The 20,365-nt window shown below is 45.5% G+C and overlaps 1 protein-coding gene across 23 annotated transcripts in view; it reads right to left on the bottom strand.

The window, feature by feature from the left end:
- The window catches only part of ADGRL3 (adhesion G protein-coupled receptor L3), a 524,429-nt gene that overhangs the window by 53,103 nt on the left and 450,961 nt on the right, over positions 1-20,365 (bottom strand). For all 23 annotated transcript variants that reach the window (XM_038178121.2, XM_072037083.1, XM_072037080.1 and 20 more), the window contains 4 exons: positions 14,793-15,002; positions 13,469-13,689; positions 5,854-5,920; positions 4,341-4,432 (listed from right to left, as the gene is read on the bottom strand). In XM_038178121.2, coding sequence (XP_038034049.1) covers positions 4,341-4,432; positions 5,854-5,920; positions 13,469-13,689; positions 14,793-15,002 — 590 coding nt within the window. The remainder of the gene's footprint in view (positions 1-4,340; positions 4,433-5,853; positions 5,921-13,468; positions 13,690-14,792; positions 15,003-20,365) is intronic.

Here is a 20,365-nt window from a genome sequence, read left to right as displayed (position 1 = left end):
TACAGATGCATTCTCCTTTGTCACATAAGGCTTCTTAGAGGAATGCGAATATAAAAAAGAGGCAGTGTACTCCCATCCCCGACAGTCTGAGACATTTCACACATCTAACATCTACCCGGCACAATGGCAAAGTGTGAAGGGAAGGCTTAGAGCTACTCGACTCCAGAAATCACTCTACACAGCAGCAACCTCCGGTGAAACAGCCTCACAGCTGGTCTAAAGCAATCCAGCTGGTAACACGTCTTCACGAGGAGCCATCTGCTAGCAAGGGTGCATCAACGCCGTACCGATATGCCCACAGCCTCCACCTCACAGGCTACAGATGCGAGTGGCACAGCAGGCTCTCCCCATCCAGAAAGCTGGCACGTCCCTGGCTTGGAAGAACTGCCTTCCTATCAGCAACATGCTTCCCTTGTAGGTTCGGAAGAGCCGCAGGAACTAAAACTCCAAAACAACACGTTGCCAGATACTTTTCTTGATGGTGGATCAGTTTGTGTTGGTGAGCAACCTCATGGAGCATTCACATCCCAGTTACACCCTCAGATGGGCCACAAGTGAGACACAAATCATGCCGACAGAGCTACCAAAGCCTAGAGGATCCTCCCTGCTTTCCATTTCAGCTAACCTGTGTTTGCTGACAAGCCACAAAGAGAAGAAAGAGTGATGGCCACAGTGGGCCTCGACCTCAGCACACAGGGCGAATAAATAACTCCAACCTAGAAATGGCCATTGGAAAAGGCTGGGAGGAAATCTTCCCTCCCGCTCAGCATCCGAGGAGGCAGGGTCAAAAGCTACGTGCACCACCCATGCATGCAGCCTTTTCGGCGTCCTCTGCACTGCTTCATGTAGAAGCGATCTTTAAAAGGCAGAAGAGATCCCTACCCAGGGCAAGCTCTTAACATTTCTGTTTAAATGCGCTGAAGGCAGAAACCAAACCCTTCTGTTTCAAAAGCTCCTGTTGACAGTACCTGTCGTGAAATGGCGTCTAGTCTGCCCTCCTGGTGTCAGCAGCTGGCACAGAAACCCGTGCAAAGCTGAAGAGCACATACACAAGCTCACATCTCCCCACCACACGGGAATGTTTGATATGGAAATGCAAACAAAGTAAAGCCTCTCCCTCCGAAAATGCAACCCTGCCGTGAGAAACCGCATGGCTGTAAAGCAGGACTGGAGCAGGGACCTCACTCTTGTAGGGGTACAACCCTCTCAACTGGCTCAATACCCACCTGACACACGCAGGATGCTCTCCGAGTGGAGAAGTACCCACGTACCTACCCGACAACAGATTTGTCCTTCCCCAAAGTGCTGGGCTAAGCTGAAAAAGTTAATGTGGCTAAGAAGTAAGCCAGCTCTTTACGCGTTGAATCTCTTGCTGGGTAACCCCTAGGTACCCAGCGCTCCACTGCAGGAATGTCAGGTTCTCCCATGCTGGCACAATAATACAGAGCCTGTTCCTGAAGGTTAGGGAAGTTTATTTTTACAACTTTGCACAGTGCCTACAAATCTTTCAGCTGCACAGCATCTGGTTCAGGCACTGCCCTTTGAATGGCTTTTCTGTTGGTGCAGTAATTAAAGGTATCCCAGGTGACACCTGATCCCTTATCAAGTTCATTAATTTAAGTGGAGTTATTTGGCTCTCTATTTTCTATACTTCATAATGTATTTCTAACCTTTAAAGTGACATAGGCAAGCACCAGATTGCAGGAGCTCTTATTAACAGCCTATTAAAATATTTTATGGCCTTTATTTTTACATTGCCACAGGGAATCAAGTATTTTGCTGTTGTTGAACTGGCTCAGGATTTATGTTGCGAGAGCTTCGCCACAGCCCAACACAGAGCAGTGCTAGGAAATGAACTGGGAGAACAAACTCCCATTCAGCTCCCCGCCTGCCGTAAAGCTGTCAAAGGCAGATCACAGCAAGGGGCCCTCCAATCCAGGCCCGAGGTTTGGTTTGTGTTTTTTTATAATACAAACTGATAAGACAAGATCCAATGCTCTGTAACCACACTGAGAGCCACTGAAGTCAACGTGCATATAGAGAAAGAGATCTGGGAATATTTGGACCAACCCTGTAAAGCCACAGAGGTAAGCTCACAAAGGCTCCTTCTGGTCACCTCAAAAAGATTTAGGAAGATCTTGTTCTTGCCTAGAACAAGACTGTGATCCTACCTACAGGATTTCTGGAGATGGTGAGCCCCTCACATCTCCAGGAAAGCTATCTCAAAAAGGTAAATTCCCCTCTCTGTTAAAAATCTGCACCTTCCCCTAACTCAAGTATATCCGATACTGCAATAACACGTAACTTTGATTTAGAAACTTACGCATCTGATTTCTGCTTAGGTTTTCATAAATTGCAATCAAGTCACTTCTGAAAATCTTGTTTTGATAAACTTCAGGCTCGGGGTCCTCCTGAGTTTACTTTATGTTCTCTCTCTTTTTTTTTTTTTAAACATAAAAAATCATTTGTAATGAAGCAAAATGTTTGGAAGGGTATCAGCAGCATACTTTAAAGAGTTTTAATTGCTTGTGTTTTCAAAATGTTTTAATGAAGTCAAATCACGAATAGACACTCATCTGCCAAAGAACCTATAAAATATTTTACAATGACATGGTAATTGACATAACTGGTTGTATAAATTCCTGGCATTTTAAACAAAGATACTACAGATTAGCACAAGCAAGATTATTCAGTAGGCAATTATTATCTCTGCTTTAATTATAAAGGCTTTGGTGTTTTTTTTAGTTGATTTTTTTTCCCCGATTTTTAATTTAAATGTCATCCTGAATGGCTTTCTAGACAGATTTTGTGTGGGTAACCTCAGAAAGGCTGTTTCAGCACACAACCCCATAGCACTAATGCATGACGAGTAGTCATGTTGCAAGTCCCAAGCGTTATTAAATGGACCGTTCCTTTAGCGCCTCATCCAAGCCTGTCTGAAACGAATGAAAAACTGTCATGCTGGGCTCAGTCCTGGACATCCAGGAGGGACTGCTCCTCCAGTTTTGTCTTACAGCTGAGTGACGGCAGGAGAAACAGCGACACGCCACAGAGCAGCCTGCCCATGAGCCGGACAGGGACAGATGTGGCAGATGAACACCCTGCGGGTCCCTGAGCTCACAAAATCACAGACTCACTTAGCTGTGCCTGCATGCTTGCAGGACCGGGTCTCCTGCACTTGGAAGGGAGCTGGTCCCGTTTCCTCCCAGCCCTCCAGCAAGAAGCTGAGCCTAAGATACAAAAACTTCACCCCAAAGACCACACCACGGCATGGTATGCCAGTGGCATTGCCTGCTGGGGAGTTTTTCAAGGGGAAGCTGATCTACTTGGAATTGAAGCAACATCTGCAAGAGCAGCTCAGCATTAACAACAATAACTCGCTGAGAACTGTCTTGCAACTGTGCTATTCAGTCGTTTCCTATCGAGCTCCCCTCTCGCCTCTTCTCCTGCTCCTGTCGTGCAAGAGAAGGGATGACCAACTTCCAGCAGCATTACTGCACAACACGCTTCTTTTCTGGATGTGTACTAAAGCACTGACACCAACAATTTCCTCCTGAAGTTCATTAGATGGTTTTCTTAATTAGCCGGCTCCCCATCTTATCACACGCTGCACCTGAAATCCCAGTCATATTTTTGAAGCGAGTAATTAAAGCCAGAAGTACTTGGATAAACAGGCACTGGCAGAAACTAATATTCTATCCATCTAATGAGGCAGCTTGCTAGACAGTAAGATGCCCTGGCTCAGACATCATCCAAGGCAAGGGCAAAACATGCCTAGGATGGCAAGTGCTTCCTCTGCTGTGGGCACCCCCAGGTAAACCCCGGTAGCTTTGCTGAAACTAATCAGGTTGTGCGGGGAATTTGGGTCATTAAATCTGTCAGTGGCCAAAATAAACAGAAAAGAAGCAAGGCTGTGCTCCCAGCGCAGAGGAAAAAGCAATGATCAATAGTTTCAACACCTTCCCTGTAGAAACTGCAATAATTACCTGGTAATTATTGGGCACAATTTCCTCTTATGTAAAGGGAATAGGAGGTTACCTGCTTCAAGAACAGCAAATGCAACTTTGCTTCCTTCATGCAAAATTGAATGGAAAATGCCACCACAAGCACTGCCTGAACACTAATGCAAGCTGAGTCACTTCAAAGACAGTCCTTCATCATCAGCCACTTGTTGGTATCCATTAGAAACCACTCTGCAGTGCTGTAATCCAGTCTATTGCCCCTTATTATCATTGCTGTCAGCAGAGTTGATTCCCCTGTATGCCTCCAGAGAAGAACAGGGGTATAAACAGCAAAAGAAAGAAAGAGGCAGAGAGAAAGAAAAAAAGACAACCACTTACTTGATATTGTCAAGACATCCAGATTCGGGTTTCAGTATGGCAGTATGATGAAACATTTTATAGAGAGCAATCCCAAGGAAGATTACATTAAGCTGCAAAAGAGAGAAGGGAAAAAAAAAATGGTTACATGACACGGCAGAACGTGATGGGGAGAAAGTCAGTCTCTCCTCTGTAACAGATGAGTTGCTTTAGAAAATTAGCTCTCACTACAGTTTTATACAGACCGAATCACAGAAAATTGCCAAGTGTTTTATAAGGTGACCTGGCCTGTGGAGTGCGGAGCAGTGATGCCACAGCTTTACGAAAGCTGTGGTGCCGGGTGTGTTACTGATATAGGGCTGGTTCCAACATCAACTGTAGTGCTTCAAATGACGTTATAGAAAATGAAAAGCAATTGCTCTAATGGCTCGTCTGTGTCTGGGAGGTGTACTGTTGCAAAAAGTCACTCAAAGCTTCTTGCTTAGCTAGCCCCATAGAAATCAAACCCATAAAAGCATCTTTTTCTGTGAATTTCTGTGACTTTGTGTTTTAAATATGTTCTCATAGGGGAGATAGGCAGGGAAATTGCTATTGTTGATGATGCTTAGCACACTGCAATGTTGAAAAAAAAAAGAGTTTGATTTGTTCAGTAAAATACATGATGCTGTTGCAATGCCTTAGTGCTAACAGGGCCACCAGTTCCTGGAAAAGCATTTCCAAAAGCTCAGTGTTTTAGACATTATCAGAAAGGGAAGATATCTTTTCATTAATGCATTGCTTACGGGGGGAAAAAAAAACCAAAACATAACAGTTTTGGCTAGTGGTTCAGCCCCCTCCCTGATGCAGAGGGCTGCTGAACTGGCCCCCAGTTGCCGGAGAAGCAGGGACAATGTCTGCATTGACGTGAGAGTGCCTGGTTTTCTGCATTAGCCAAACCCTCGCCCATTCAAAACAAGGGATAGTTTATTTAAGCCATATTGTAGCGATTAAAGTTTGAGAAAACTCCAGCTGTCTCTAAAGTTGTGCGCTCTACCTTGCCGCGGCGTTAGCTGATACGCTGGCAGCGTGCTAACTGTGAAGTCACAGGAGCTCCAACTTCTGCAGGGGAGGAAAAAACCCCCATAAAACCTCTCTTCCAGTCTGGGCTTTATTTCATCCCCCACACCTCAGATCTCCCTTTCTGCAGGATCCATACGCAGGTTTATTCGAGTTCAAAAGAGGGGACAGCAAGTGGCACCGAAGCAGTTTGGCGCTGCTGCGCACCCAGCAGCACAAACCAAACCTCTCAAAACCACCCGCTCTGAGGCAGTGTCCACAGCACACACCACACGCCCTCCCCTCCCTGTTTTGATCAAGTGTTTCACAATGCAAAGAGCCTCCTGTAACGAGCATCTAATTGCTTGTGCCAGGTGGGGTCACGGAAGAACATGCCTTTCTCAAATTAATCTGTGTAAATTAAAGATACGGAGTAAACGGACAGCAAAAGTTTTATTTCTTGACCTGAGAGATGGAGTAGTTAATTAGGAGTTCTTACCATAATTATCAAGGTCGCTGGTCCTATAAAGCTCCAAATGAAGTAGGTGTCAAGACGGAGCCAACATCTGTAATGAAACACAGGGGAGAGAAGGCATTCAAGGACTGCACCCAGGACATACATCAAGAGTGAGCGAGTGACAGAGAAGAATGTGAGCTGCAAAACACGCCGGTGGGAGACAGGAAATATTACATTGCTTGTTCATTTAAATGCTGAATTATGTGCCCAATTTCTGACAGTGCTATTGATGGAGTAAGATAATTACCTCTGGAGGAAGGAGGGGGAAAATGGCACAAGGCCTAGTTGCTATGGCTTTCTGTGTTGGTTGGGAAAAAATCTTAAAATCTTTTTTTTTCTTTAAGGAAGGAGTCCGACGAGCAGCCGTGGAGCTTCTTCGCTTTAAACTCAGCTTTCCTCTCCAGCCCTGATGCAACGCAAGCTGTCTGTCAGCTGTCAGGCGAGATGACATTTCTCCATCAAGCAGATCCGAGCAAATTTGGTGCAAACAGGAAGCACGATTTTGCTAACAGAAGGCTGAGGTTTAATTAGGTTCAGCAACTTCCCCTTTAGAGCGTTTGATTTCCCTGAACCTCCAGAGTGTTTTGTTTCCACTGATGTTTCGAGCGTTGCATATGGTCTGTGCTATTCCATGAAGTTGATTCATGGCCTAAAACTAAATTATTAATCGCTTAATTTCAGCTGCATTTAATACTCCCCCCACTTTTTAGGCCCCTGGGAAATTACATTTCCATTCCTAGTTCATTGCGGGCGACAGGAAGATAAAATGGAAGTGACTGGTTACAAGACAGATGAATGTAAATTCTAAGAAAGTTTCACATGATGTTTAAAATAATAATATCTTGTCGTGTTTGCGACGCTGCAAATCACAGCTCCATTTATATGCCGAGGACTAAGAAAGCGTAAAAACACTCTTACACTAAACGTCCAACGAAATTTTGTAATTAGATAAGCGACAGGAACTGTATATGGGAATTTATCATGGTGCAAGAGACAGCGATTCTCACAAATGACAGCTCCAGTGCATGTGCTGCATTTTTTTCCCTTCCAATGGACTTTGAAACAAGCAGAAAGGTTTGTGCCAGCAGCCCCACAGCAGAGATCAACACGAGTCTTCTGCTGAGAGAATAAAACATGCCCTGAGCCTCAATGGCTGCGAAAAGTCAAGATATGAATAAATTCAAGGATGTAGATAAAGCTTCCCATTTCCCTCCCCGACTAGACACACTTCGGGTCTCTGCAGCCTTAAAGAAGTATCAATGTTTACAATCATGCCCGTGTTTATCACAAATTAAAATACAGTCACTTCCAGGACACCGCTCCCGAACCGACTCCGCAGCTGTTCATCAAAAATCCTAACGTGGCTGCATCCAAATCGTGATGCGAGCGGCAAGCAGAGGGGCCTTCAGAGCGACTGCACGGAAATCTTGTTTCCTCCACGGCTGCTGAAGTTCAAGGTGATTTAGATGCAGCTGGTGATGGAGCAACACGAGTGACTCTGAAGTATTTCAGCCTGATTTCCTATAGGAAAGGGTTTATGCGATCATGACATCTGTGCATCACCCATAACAACGCCTGAAATGTCAGCCAATTGCAACTAGATTTGACAGAGGAATAGAGGTTTCAGGGATAATGAAGTACCTGTAAAGAGTCCCCCTGCCACGAAAAAAGATGTTTGCATAGCAGCAGCTCACGCATTATGGGACATTTAAGTCTTAATAACTACCCCATCCCACAGGGAAACGAAAATTACCTAGTGCTTATCGTGCTTATGCCTCGGCTGCCAAACATGAACCGGGAAATAGGCAGCCCCACAACTTCTCCCAGTGATACGAGTGCTGGGTCAAAGAGGACCCAGTGGTGTTTCTTTTTTTTTTTTTTTTTTAAATGTCAATATTTTGAACCTTTTTGCAAATTTATCATGCACAAAATCCTTGCTTGGGAGCACGATGCATTGGAGTTGCCCAACCACTCAGTTTTCCTTCGGCATCAAGTGCAAGACACTTCTCAGAAAGCCACCGGAGGACAAAAGGCATAAAACCTCTTTCCATCCCTTAAAACACATTGGCTAGCCACGTGCTCACAGCTGATGCAGGTGGTTTTGATCACAAATAGACTGGGACACGGGGAAAACCTGCACCTATTTGCCTACACCTAAATCCTGCCTCACCTCTGGGAGGGATCCCAGATCCCAGCTCCTGGATTCCCCACGGATCCCAGGACTGAAATACAACAAGACGAGGGAAAAGCTGTGCCAGGCAGAGCACAGAAGTGTGAAGCAACTGGTTCCTTCCCTGCTAGCCAAATGAACTTTCTTGCTTTCCCCTAAAAAGCAGTCCCTGTGGTTATGCAGCGCAATGCAGTGACGATGGAGGGGTCCAAGGGATGGCAAGCAGCCGAGAAGGCAGGTCAGGGATCCATTATGCTGGCATGCCAAGGTCCTGCTCCCCAGCCACGTGGGGCAGACACCGAGCAGAATGGTCCCCATCCCCTGAGAGGCAGATTCATCTGAGCAAGGATGAGAACGCAGCTTGCAAAAAAAAAAAAAAAAGCAGAAAGGGCTTTCTCGCCTCTCTGCACGCTTTAAGGAAGGCGATGCGATTTTTTTTGTTTGTCTGAATAGAAAAATTGACTTTCTATGAAACCTTGTATGACAGGCAGTGCTGGGCGACTGAACTGAAAGCTGCAGGGTTGCATCTAATCCACACGGGGATTTTGAAAAGCCAGGCCTTCTGTGGTCATCGGCGAGCGGTGCAACTCTGAACCCATTTAAGTCCCACCTCATTAAAAATGCAAATTAAGAACAAAACATCAAAACACAGGCGTCCTGCCAATTCTGTTGCAGAGATGTAAATTGCTAATCAGACAAGTACCACACTGAGCTTTTCTTCCCTTAAAGACAAAACCACGCGCACAATGAGCCGCATAAATGAGCTCCTTGAAACAAGGAAGCAATCAGGCAACTCACTTCCAAAAAGTTGCTAATCTTGGGCTGCCGAAGTTACTTCTGACCCCCATGCACAGCTGCACTGTGAGCACGGGCTTACTTATTACACGTTTGTGCTCCGCTGCCATTAAGCAAACGAGCTGCTTCAGGGCTCAGCACAATGCAGAGCAGATTATCTGCACATCCGCGGACGGGGAACGCTGCTCCAGAGCCCATTACCGTTAGGAAGAGGCACACCAGCATAGGCAGCGCTGTGCCTGTAATGAGTTCCGTGGAGCTGCTTTCCTTTCCTTTTTAATTTCCTCCTTTTCCACAATGACAAGTCGCTCTACTCACCTCCAGCTTTTCCGAAGCAATAAAGGCTACAAAGAGTTTGCTCGATTTTCTGCATGAAGAGAAATCAAACACTAAACTATCCCCGGTGTGTATTAAATATAACCAATAAACAATCATTAGCTGCCATCGGACCATAAAACGCGAAGAGCCCTAACATATCATGTTGTTCATGGGAGTTCAGCAGTTCGTTTCACATGGCCATACAGCCTCCTTGGCTGTGTGTGGTAATGGGATATGTATGAACAAGCCGTGCCTTTCAGGGGTGCAATATATGTTCTCCAGCATCCCCATTGCTCAGGCTTCCTCTGCCAAATACCCAGCACAAGCACTGAAAATAAAACAAGTTCATGGGGCCATCCAAGAAGCACTGCGTTGGTAGGAGCTCTTTTCCAGCAACATTAACATGCAAGTGATGTCGGCAGCTGGCTGATGGAGTTGGAGGCTGTGTGTGTACACCCGGCTTTCATTTTGCTTTATGACAGCTGGATTTCTTGCCACGTATATCCTGCTTTATAGCATACCAAGGAGGGGAGGGAGAGAAACAATAGAGAGATTCCTGGCACGATGAATTTGATCACCAGTAGATGAATATACCTACAAGTACGTTTCGTAAAATATATTGAGCCATTCAAAGCATAGCTGCTCTCCTCTGAGATTTGTAATAGGCATTGATATAAAACCCAGGGCAGTATGTGATACGGAGTAGCTTCTGACTGTCAGTTTTGGACGGCCTGCTACTTGAGCAGGTCTTCTCACAGGGAGAGGCTGCCAAAGTCTTAATCCGGGTTTTTACTGAATTTTAAACACAAGTTATTTTCACACAACAACAACAACGGCAAATACGATTTTCCCTCTGCATTTTGCAGCACTGCCCACTACATCAGATGTGGACAGGAGATAAATGGATTCGGTTAACACACAGGACAAGGCAAGTGCAGTTTTTAAAACTGCAATCCTGATGTCATATTTTTTTTTGCAGCAAAACTTGAGATGTGGCCATTTAAGACTCAGCAGCTGATTTGTTACAGCCTTCAGATCATGGTGCTTGCTTCCAGTTATTTTTGAGACCTCAGGTTTTCTCATGCTGCTGAAAAGACTTGGTCTGTAAGAAATGTCCACTTGGAGGTTCATGTGAGCACTGCCAGAATCACCTGAGGTCTCCTGACCTCAGTGTCTGCAGTGGGGCTTACCTGCTTTTCACATTTACTTTAGAAATGACAGCCAGAACGAGGTGAGATGCAACACTTCTGATGAATTTGGGTGAAAGGGCAAGAACGGCTCTGCTTGCTCACATGAATATTCCCAACTGACCTGAATGGGATGGTCTTTTAATGTAATCGCTGTGCTACTGCCTGGTTATAGCATCGAACTAATTAGCCCTAAATCTTCTGCTGTGGGTGATTTAAACTGCTCTTAAACAAACAATAACAAAAGGGAAAGAATCAATGCCAATTTTTGGAATAATTAACCGTAAGACAGTATCTTTACTAGGCAGCTACTCCAAAATATCAATATGAACACCGGGGTGGAAAATCACAAGCACTAACAGATGAGCAAAGAAACAGAAAGAGGAACTGTTTTTTACTGTATTTGCCTGTTTTTGACTACATAATGTGGGCACGAGGGTTGGATTCAGAAAGGAAAATGAAATCAAGAAACCCTACATGGGGTGTCTAAGCAAATCCTTCTGATATGTATGAAGGGTGGCACCAAATGCCAGGCAAGAAACAAATAACACTAACAGCTCCGTAAGTCCTGCTTAAACAAATGCAATAAATAATGGAGGAAGGCAAGTAATATATTCCAGAGGATGTTTTACAAAACCCGGCAAAACCAAGCAACTTCTTGCAATCAAATTATGTATGCCTGGCATATAGTTCACTACAAATTCTAATCAGTTCTACCCTTCTAATAACATTACACAGAAAAATACATCATCATCCATCAACCAGATGGAGCATGATAGTTATACAAAACATATTGTATGTTTTTTAGTTTTCCAGTATGAGAACGTGATAAAATTGTGCACTCTCGAATTAGAGATTATAAATAAATATTTTAGGCTCTACAAATCTCTGTAAATATTTATTTGCAAAATATTGTATATACATGTTTAGTCATTAAAAATACTACTTTATGCTGTGGGGAGGGAGAGAGCTTTTACTGACAGAGGCATATGACTGCTGCCTCATCAACACAAAGGCAGCAAAGTTTTGTTGTTCACCTCCAGTGAATTTCAGCTCAACTTTCTGTTTGTACCACCTACGTATGGAAATATTTGGGCTGGGAAAAGGCAGCATCTTCCACGGAACTTGCTTATTTTGCTGTGCTTCAGAAAGGAACTTATACACGCTTACAGGAGTGGAAATGTTGCAGCAGTGTAAAGCTGCCATGGTGCTTTATGGGCGCCATGGTGAGGTGCTATATGTTACCTGCATGCAGGTACCTGTCCCACCTTACATTTGTATGTGGTTTGTCCCTGCCAAACACCCAGACAGACTTTGAGAAGATGGGAGAGATGCAAATCAACCAAACTCTGATGCAGCATTGCTGTCTCATGTCCAAAGTGATACCCTGGGCTTGGGGAATTCCTTTAACTGCAAGAAATTTTCCATACCCGAAAGCGACAGAGCACTGTAAAATGATGTGTTCAGTGCAACTTTTCATCCAAAACCAGCTGCTGTGATGGGTTTTCTTGGTGCACAGCACAAAGCATTGGGAAAGTATGCAAAGGGATTGCTGTGGTGCTTAACTCCTGCAACAGAAATCATGGGGTGAACAGCGTGGGAGGCAGCCAGGAAAGCAAGCCTGTGCCTCGTCATCCAAGTTACTCCCTGAGGGCACTATACAACCAGGCTGCCAAAAAGACTGCTGGAGATGCAGCTCCAGCAAGGGCAGATGCAAAAGAGCATCTCAGCTGGCCTTCCAGGGGTCCGGACTTAAGGCCTTCAGCCCTAATGTGTCCTCAGTGGAAACACCACAGCAGGAACAAATTTGCCTGAAGGGACAAACAGACTATTGAGGCAGAATGTTTCAATACCTGACTTATTGCCCACTTATATATCCCTCGCAACAGGACAGGAACAGAAGAGGCAAAAAAGCAGGAATCAACTGATGGAAACACTCTTACCCACTGCACGAATTCCAGAAACTGCAATTGGATGTTCTGCAATTTTTTCTCTAACCCATAGGCCTGTCAAAATAGGATATGCTACCTGAGATAAATTGGTAGAGCTCCATGAAAACTTACTCCCTCTTGCCCTCATCCTATGTGGGCCATTTCCTTCCCACCAAGTATGACATACACAAATTTAGGTTGCTATTCTCCCACTCATGGAAGAAATATGATGCAAATATCCAGCTGGGATTGACCCTACCTGTTGGCACAGTACTGGATCATGAGCAGCTCCACTGCACTACAGGTTTGCTTCTGCAAGGAATTGGGTTCATATATGGCAATAAGGTTTGCAGGCAAAAATTCTGCAGTTAGATTTAACAAAATATCAACTACTGCCATGGCCTGACCCAACCTATGCTAAAAAAGAGCTTTCAAAAACGCCACTGGCTCATTGCTACTTGTGCCTTCAGACCGAGCTTTTAACTGAGTTAAAATGACAAAGGAAAGGCAGCCTGACAAGGGAAAGCAACAAATAAAATAAAATAACATCAATAAAAATACATTGTTAGCGCTATTGTAACAAAGCTGGCAAAGAAATCAAAGGCTCAATTTTTCTTTTGTTTTCTATTAGACGGTGTTGCTGAGCATCTAAATTGTGCTTTGATACCAGCTTCAGCAATACTGAAGACATTTAAGAATATTCATAATGGTAAGTGATGTAGCTGTTCCGATTTGCAAAGAGGGTAATGTACCCTACAGTCACCACCTAGCTGAGCCTCCAAGCAAAATAATTTGATAGAACACTGAAAAAGAAGAAGAAAGCAACATCTCATTCTCTAAGTGAGAAATACTCTTTGGTTAGAGAAAAAGGATGACCTGCCTGATACAGGACCAAACTGAGACTTGGGCTGTCTGGGCAGAGACTTGGCACAGCCACCTCTACTGATATTATGAAATGATGTGGCGAAATTTTCCCAATCAGACTTTCCCAGAAAATACCTTCATGCAAATCTCTTCATGGTGGGGAACAGTCCATGATCACGGACTACACTGGGAGGCGCAGAGCTATGCCTCCCAGCTGAGTGCTGCCTGCACAAGCAGCTTTCACCTGCTGGGTCTCCAGCCTTTTGGCTTCCCTTTGCCCTCCCCTCTCCCATCCTCCGGCCCAGATCCAAGCAATGCCAAACCCCACTCACACTTTGTCCGTGCCATAGCTCCGGTAGTCCACTGCTGCTGACACAGCCACGATCAGTGCAGGCATGCCGTAGCCGACCAAATAGAAGTACTTCCTCCGGGAGTGTTCACTCTCAAAAACCTCCACCAGCATGATGTAGAGCTGCACCCCCTCCAGGAACATCCAGGTGAAAGCCGCCAGGAAGAAGAAGTGCAGGAGGGCAGCAAAGACAGCACAGGCAATCTGCAGACAAGTTTAAAAGAGCAAGAGAAGGTGTTTGTGCTACGCTAACTTAATGCAACAGTCAAGATTACATGCAGACAGGCTGGGAAGTTTAATAAGAATGAGGGAGTTCATCTCCAAAGTAAGAACTTTTTTTTTTCACTTGGGAAATGTATAAGAACTATTTCCAGAGCGACACATCTGTGCATACAAACCATATTCAAATACACAAAAGGAGGTATGTACGTAATCTGGCATATAAACATATAAAGATGTGTGTAGTATAAGCACATTTTTATAAGCTGTTGATTAAACACATACACACACATTAAGTACAAACAAAGTGCATACAGCCTCTGAAATGAGCGCAGACCTTTTCCATCGTTCCTGCGATCTCTGAGTCAGACCCTCAGCTCCCAGTGTGTCTCCAGGGAATGTGCGTGTGTGTATACATATATTTACCTTTCAGACTGGTGTGTGTGTTGACAGACAGAGTCATGAATGCATGCATACATGTGCAGAAGCGTGCAGACTAGATCATAACTGCCCCAACACACTGGGGTTTTGTCTGTAAATTCACAAAGGCTATGTTTCTGCTTCCCAAATTCTCCCTATCGACTATTTTTGCTTGGGAGACTTTCCGAATGTCAACATGCCTTGTGAATATCCTTGGGTGCTGAGGACATAGTCGGATGTGCACCGGGGATTTCCCAAAAATCAGTTATAGCGAGAGGAAGGGAGTTAGGCAAAGGGATTTGAAAAGCTGGAAAGACTGTGAAAAATCCATTCCAGTTCTACGAAGAAGGCCTTTTCTTTTCAAAAACTGAACAGCAACATGCTTTCTAGAATTAAACAGATGCAGAAAAGCATCATTTAGGGAATAACTTTTCCCACTCATCCAGGAAGAAATCTCAAGACAGATAATACTAGCAAGCGTCTTGGTCTTCTTTTAGTAATTAAGATCTGATTTCCAATTAACAACCTCACCCTGCAAGGACTCATGCATGAGATTAAGGCAGCACTGGAATATATCCCACTCCATGACCAAACATCCTATATGCAGAGGTGAGAGAGCACTTTCTGCTCCCTCCTGCAGTGGGAGAACAAAGCTCTTGGCCTCTTACCGGCTGGTCGGTCCGGTTGATGCCAATGAGGAAGAGGAGTTCTGCTACAAAGAGGCTGATGCACAAGTTCTTGTGAATCGTGTTGCGGTCACTCTGCAGCCCGCGGAAGAAGCAGAAGGTGAAGATGCAGATCAGGAGGCAGACGAGTGACAGCAGGATGCCAACCCACGTGATAAAGTCCAGGAGCAGGTCATGTACTGCATCGCTGTGCTGGAGATAAAACAAACAACAGCAAAAAAAGATCAGTCACATGCTGTATGATTTCTAATTCATCCCAGGCAAAGAGTGAGGTTGTCTGAGACACTTCCCAAATATTTTTTCCAGTCACCAAGCTGTGGCACAAGGGACTAGTTTTGGCTAGGATACAGTTAATTGCCTTCCTAGCAGCTGGTATGGTGCTGTGTTTTGGATTTAGGACGAGCTCCATTTTTCATAAAAACATGGCAAACAAGAGGACACAGTGTCTAAAGAACCATCACACACTTTGATTAGGTGTAAAAATGTTTCATATGAACGACATTGTGGAGATGAAAACCATGAGTCAGTTACAGCCATTTACCAACAGTGAAAAAGGACTCTCTTTAAACATCCACAGAGGTATACGAGCTTGAAGGGTTTGGACAGAAAAAGATCGCTTAAATATCTTGTCTTTCTTTTCACTTGGGAAAAGAGAAGGGAATTTTGAAACCCTGTATTTTAAAAATCCTGGGAAGTCCAGCTGAACCCTGGAACACTACCCAGAAGAAAAGACATCACTTTTCACATTAATTTTGTCTTAAATTAAAACAGAACAGCAATTTGAAGATGGTCTGGAAAGTTCCCTGTGCTGAAACTGTAACACGGATTTACCCCAAACCATGCAAACATGTCTATGCAGTGGACAAGTTGGGCAACCCAGCAGCAAAGTTTTGCAAAGAGCAGCATAGGTGTGCTCGGGTTCTGCTGATAAACCCCTGGATTCCCTGCTGATCATCTCTGCTGATAAATCTCTGGATTGCTCCCGGGCTTGTGCTGCGTTTACTTCCCCCAAAAAGGAGGGGGTGCTGAGACCCTAACACTGAGGGTATTCCACCACCTTTCTAAGGCTGTAAAAGTCACCAGTGACTCCACAGGTTTCCACCAGATGCGGTGAAATTAGAGATATCGTTACTTAGTAAAATGTAAATAAGAAATGAGAAATACACGGTGAGTTCCAAGGAGGCTGCTCGGGGCTAAGTGGTTAGAATCAATGAGCTGAGGGAAAGATTGCCTGGAAATCTCCAGGGCCTTTTCAACAAGACCTGAGAGCCTTGAAACCCAGCTTTGTGGTCCACCAGCTTGTGTTGTAAATGCTATTCACATTCTCCCCACTTCTGGCATTTTGATGACTTCGGCATTATATAGGCTGGCAAATACAATAGTGTCACACTTCAAAAAGCCAGGACAAACTGGAAACATTTTCCTCCCTGTAGGATAAAAGCCTATGACAGATGGAGGGAAAAGGTGATTAATTTATCCATTTTCTTTGCCTGCCTGCCAATGATAAAGCCACATCAAATGTCAGGCCTTTCCTGATATACACTCTGCTATGTCAGCATCCGTGAGCAGCAACTCAAACCTTTCAGCTCTTTGGCTTTATCACCGTGAGTGATAGGCATCAAATGATAATGAAAGGAGGGGAGCGACTTTCCCCTCTGTCTCTTCCATGATGGAAGTTTTCTTTCCAGGAAGACTCCCTGCAGGGGGTGGAGAGATGAGGGCTCCTTTCCCCAAATGCTCCTGCAGTTCTTTCTGATCTCTAACGAGTACAACAGAGAGGCAAGAAATTCTCACGTGCTTCTTGCAGACCATGATAGCAATGCCTATTACATCCAGCTACTTCAACAGCACCCAGACAAACAAGGAGATGAAGTGCACATCATCTTCCTGGTGGCTGCGCATTGCTTCATCTCGGTGCTGTTCCAGCTCATCCAGCCCTCTTAACTCAGAGCAAAAAAATGTGAATGCAAACATCGTGTCTTGCAAATCACTCTTTCTTTCATCGGAGGCTGCCGGGGAATAGCAAGATAACATCTCCCTGAGCAATCGTGCCAGCTCACCTGGTTAGATGGACCTGCTAGGCAGAAGTGACAGAAGGCTCTGGGACTGGTAGGTGGGTGGATGTAAGGAGAAAGCAACCACGTGGATCTGGAAGACTGAGTGATGCAAGGCCAATGGCACAGCCTCACATATTCCAAGACAAAACTAGCCTGGCACAAGGAGCACTCTCAGAGCATCTTCCTCTGCACAAAGCAAACCTCACAAGGTCTCAGCTCCTGCTCTTCTATCAAGAAATCACTGCTCTACTGACACGAAAACACAACGCAGGATTACGGGTGGATTTGCTTCTGGAAAGGAATCCTGCTACTCATACAGACCATGAACCCCAGAGAGGGGCTGCTTGCCCACAATGCTCGCCCTACTTAGCAAGGAAGGCCAACTTCATTCCCGTGTTATTGCTATCACTCCTACCGCTCTTCTTTTTAATATTAATCGCTACGTTAATACTGTTTCTATGTACATCACACCCATCCCTGGAGTACTGCGAAACGACCATGAAAACAACTTCTCCATAATTACAACCTCCTCCCCGACCTCAACAAACTCGCAGAAGAACAAACAAGGAGGAATAATAACAATAAACTGGGAACAAGAGCAATTTAAAAACTCCTCAGGGCAAAAAATAAAAATAAAAAAAATAAAAAAAGATTTTGCAGCTATTCTTGTAAAGTCCAAGAGAAGAAGTGGGACAGGTTTCAAAGGCTAGGTGTGCTCCACCTCATTTGGGATGACCAATTTTGGGTGCCACGGCAGAATCCCCAGGGCAGTGAGGACTGGAGAAGCACTGTTTTTGTACCTGCATCATGTCTGAGCCCATTACCCTGACCACAGAGACGACCCAACAACAAATTCTTCTCTTTCCCCTGCTCCTGCCCAGCACTGCTCAAGCATTCCCTGACCAAGGACAGAATAGCTTTGGTATAGGCACTAATGACATCCTTCCAGAACTCTGCAAGCCCTGAGGTCCCTAAAGCACGTGAAATGCACCTGGAACCATCGGTGTGCTGGTAACAGTCAACTTGTGCTTCTCAATAACCTCCTGAGGACCTCAGCAACCAGAAGAGCCCATGGGAGATGACAGATGTCAGGACGAGGGACAATTTTCTGATAGTATCAATCAAACATCAACTTGCCTGAACACATCACGACTTTCAAGACTGGTGCTACATGACCCAGCGTGCAAGCCTCTGAGTTTTGGTACTGCTAAAATGATGCTAACTTTAAAGATAAGTTGACACACGGATTATTTTCAGCCTAGGAGCAGCTTCCTAAGTAAACTGTGGGAAACCTCCCAGGTGGATTTATTCCTTTGAATTCCGTAACTGCAGGGCAGGCTTAAAAGCCAGCAGCAAAGTTTGCACGAGCATTGTAAAAACAGAAATAAAATAATCCACTTCAGTCAGAGGGTTTCTCAATTAATTAAGTTTTACATCTGCAATTTGGGCATGAGCCTGACCCAAAATCTCAGCGTAGGAAGAGCTCCCTGGCTTTGGAAGAAAGCCCTGCTTTTGCTCCAGAGGAGCCGAGAGGAGGAAGGGAGCACTGATGGGAAGCTTTGCAGGAGGAGTTGCAGGAGCGCTGTGGTAGCCACCACAACAGGGTGAGCAGGCAGCCGAGATATTATCCGGGCTGTGAAATCAATGAGCAGCTCTGGCAGTGCCTGCACACCAGCACTGAGCTAATAAAAACAAATCCCAGGGAACGTCAGCTTATGACAGAACGGCTCTCCCCGAGATGAACAGCCATTTCCTCCGTTATTAAAAACATCAGTAGAAGAAAACAGCAGCCAAACTGAGCTGCCAGCAGCAAAGGACACATTCCTTTGCCTAATCTGTCCCTTCAGGAAAGGAAAGAGTAATATGTTTGGGGGTGGAGGAATAAGCAAGCGGTAAATAAAAACACAGTGTCACTGACTTGCTCAGATACGACTCCTTGGTGCCCAGCAGGAGCTGGCAGAGCAGGGCTGGGCAGAGGCCCAAGTGGGACAGATCTGAACTCCTGCACGTTGCTAATGCTGCTCCTCAGATTTGTAGCTCTCCAGAGCCGCGTGGGCTCCCTCTGCCCTTTTTCCCCATCGCTGGTGTCAAGAGAGGATTACTGCTACAGCCTTGCTGTAATGCTTCGTGGCTAAGCACAAAGGACTTACTTTACAAGCAAATGGTTTTGTAGATATGCCAGAAGTGTCAGCTGGGCTACACAGACCGGGAGGAAACCCCAAGGGTTCCTGTGGCACGTCTGTGCTGCCTGATGGCACCACTTGCCATGGGTATGCAGGCACGAGAGGTTTCAAGGGGGGCTTTCCTCTCTCCATGGCTATGCAGGACATGAGCTGGAGGGATCCCACTGCTCCAGCACCCTTCCTGCCCCTCCTTTCTGTCCCTCTGCTCCACAGGGACACAGCACCCCCTCCGTACTCTGCAAAGGCAGCACATCTCTGTCCTGCCGTCACAGGCACTGCCAGGACCTAACCCAGGAACAGAAGAACTTCATGGCCACCTGAAGCCCCTGTGCAATGTCACTGACTCCTGACTGCAGTCGTTTGAAGTAAGGCTTGAAATACAGACAGCTAAATGGGTGCAGCCCTCACCTCAGCATGCATTACAGACCACGCTGAGGATGTAGGGTGTGGAAAGAGCTGGGCGTTTCCGTCTCATTTGCTGGCACTGCTGCACCTTCCCTGTGGCAAGGAGGCTCCGTTGTGTGATGCAGCGAAGCATGGGCTGTGTGAGGTGGCTCAGGCCGGTGATCGCAACGTCCTGGCCCTCTCCCATGCTGGCTGGAGTTAGCAAAGCAGCACAGCTTTGCTTACTCATAAGGCAGCTCTAGCCCAAGAAATGAGCTACGGCAGCGGTGCCAAGCTCACACTGCAGATGTCTAGCCAGCCAAGCTGCTGGCTCGTTAGCTTCAGTTCCCAGCAAAATCTGGTCACAGCACCGGCAGCTTCTGCTGTCGCACACCGATGGCCTTACCCAGCCCGGCTCCAGGAGACAGCTGGGACGTGGCCGTGCCACACCATGACCTTCCCTTCAGTCCTCAGGCACTCAGCTACACTTCCTAAGCTAACGAACAGCACAAGCCGTGTGTCCTCTCATCCACCACCTCATCCTGCTTATTCTTGTAAGAGCCAAAGCATAATCTTTCCCTGTCTTTATTCACCTCATTCACCTCTTTCAAAAATGTGACTTGAACTGGTTGCCAAAGAGCAATCCAAGTGGTTAAGACACAGTGAGCCTGAAAAATTCAGCCTAAATATGATCAAGGCACAACAATCTCCCTAACTTAAGGACTTTATTTAGGGGATGGTAGGATGAATTGGACTGGAGGGATAAAGATCAAGGAGATGCACATTTACCCTGTCTTTCACAGCCTAAAATCTGACCAAGGGGGAACTTGCCCTGAACCTTACACTTAGTGAGAAAGGAAGGTGGTGGCAATAAATTGGGCAAGGCTTAGTGCTTGTGAACAGGAGCTATTGCAATGGTGAATTTTACAAC

The sequence above is a fragment of the Anas platyrhynchos genome, chromosome 4 (genome assembly GCF_047663525.1).
Source record: "Anas platyrhynchos isolate ZD024472 breed Pekin duck chromosome 4, IASCAAS_PekinDuck_T2T, whole genome shotgun sequence".
Classification (NCBI taxonomy): domain Eukaryota; kingdom Metazoa; phylum Chordata; class Aves; order Anseriformes; family Anatidae; genus Anas; species Anas platyrhynchos.
Note: the sequence above shows the minus strand (reverse complement) of the source record. Positions and strands in the feature narration are given on the sequence as shown.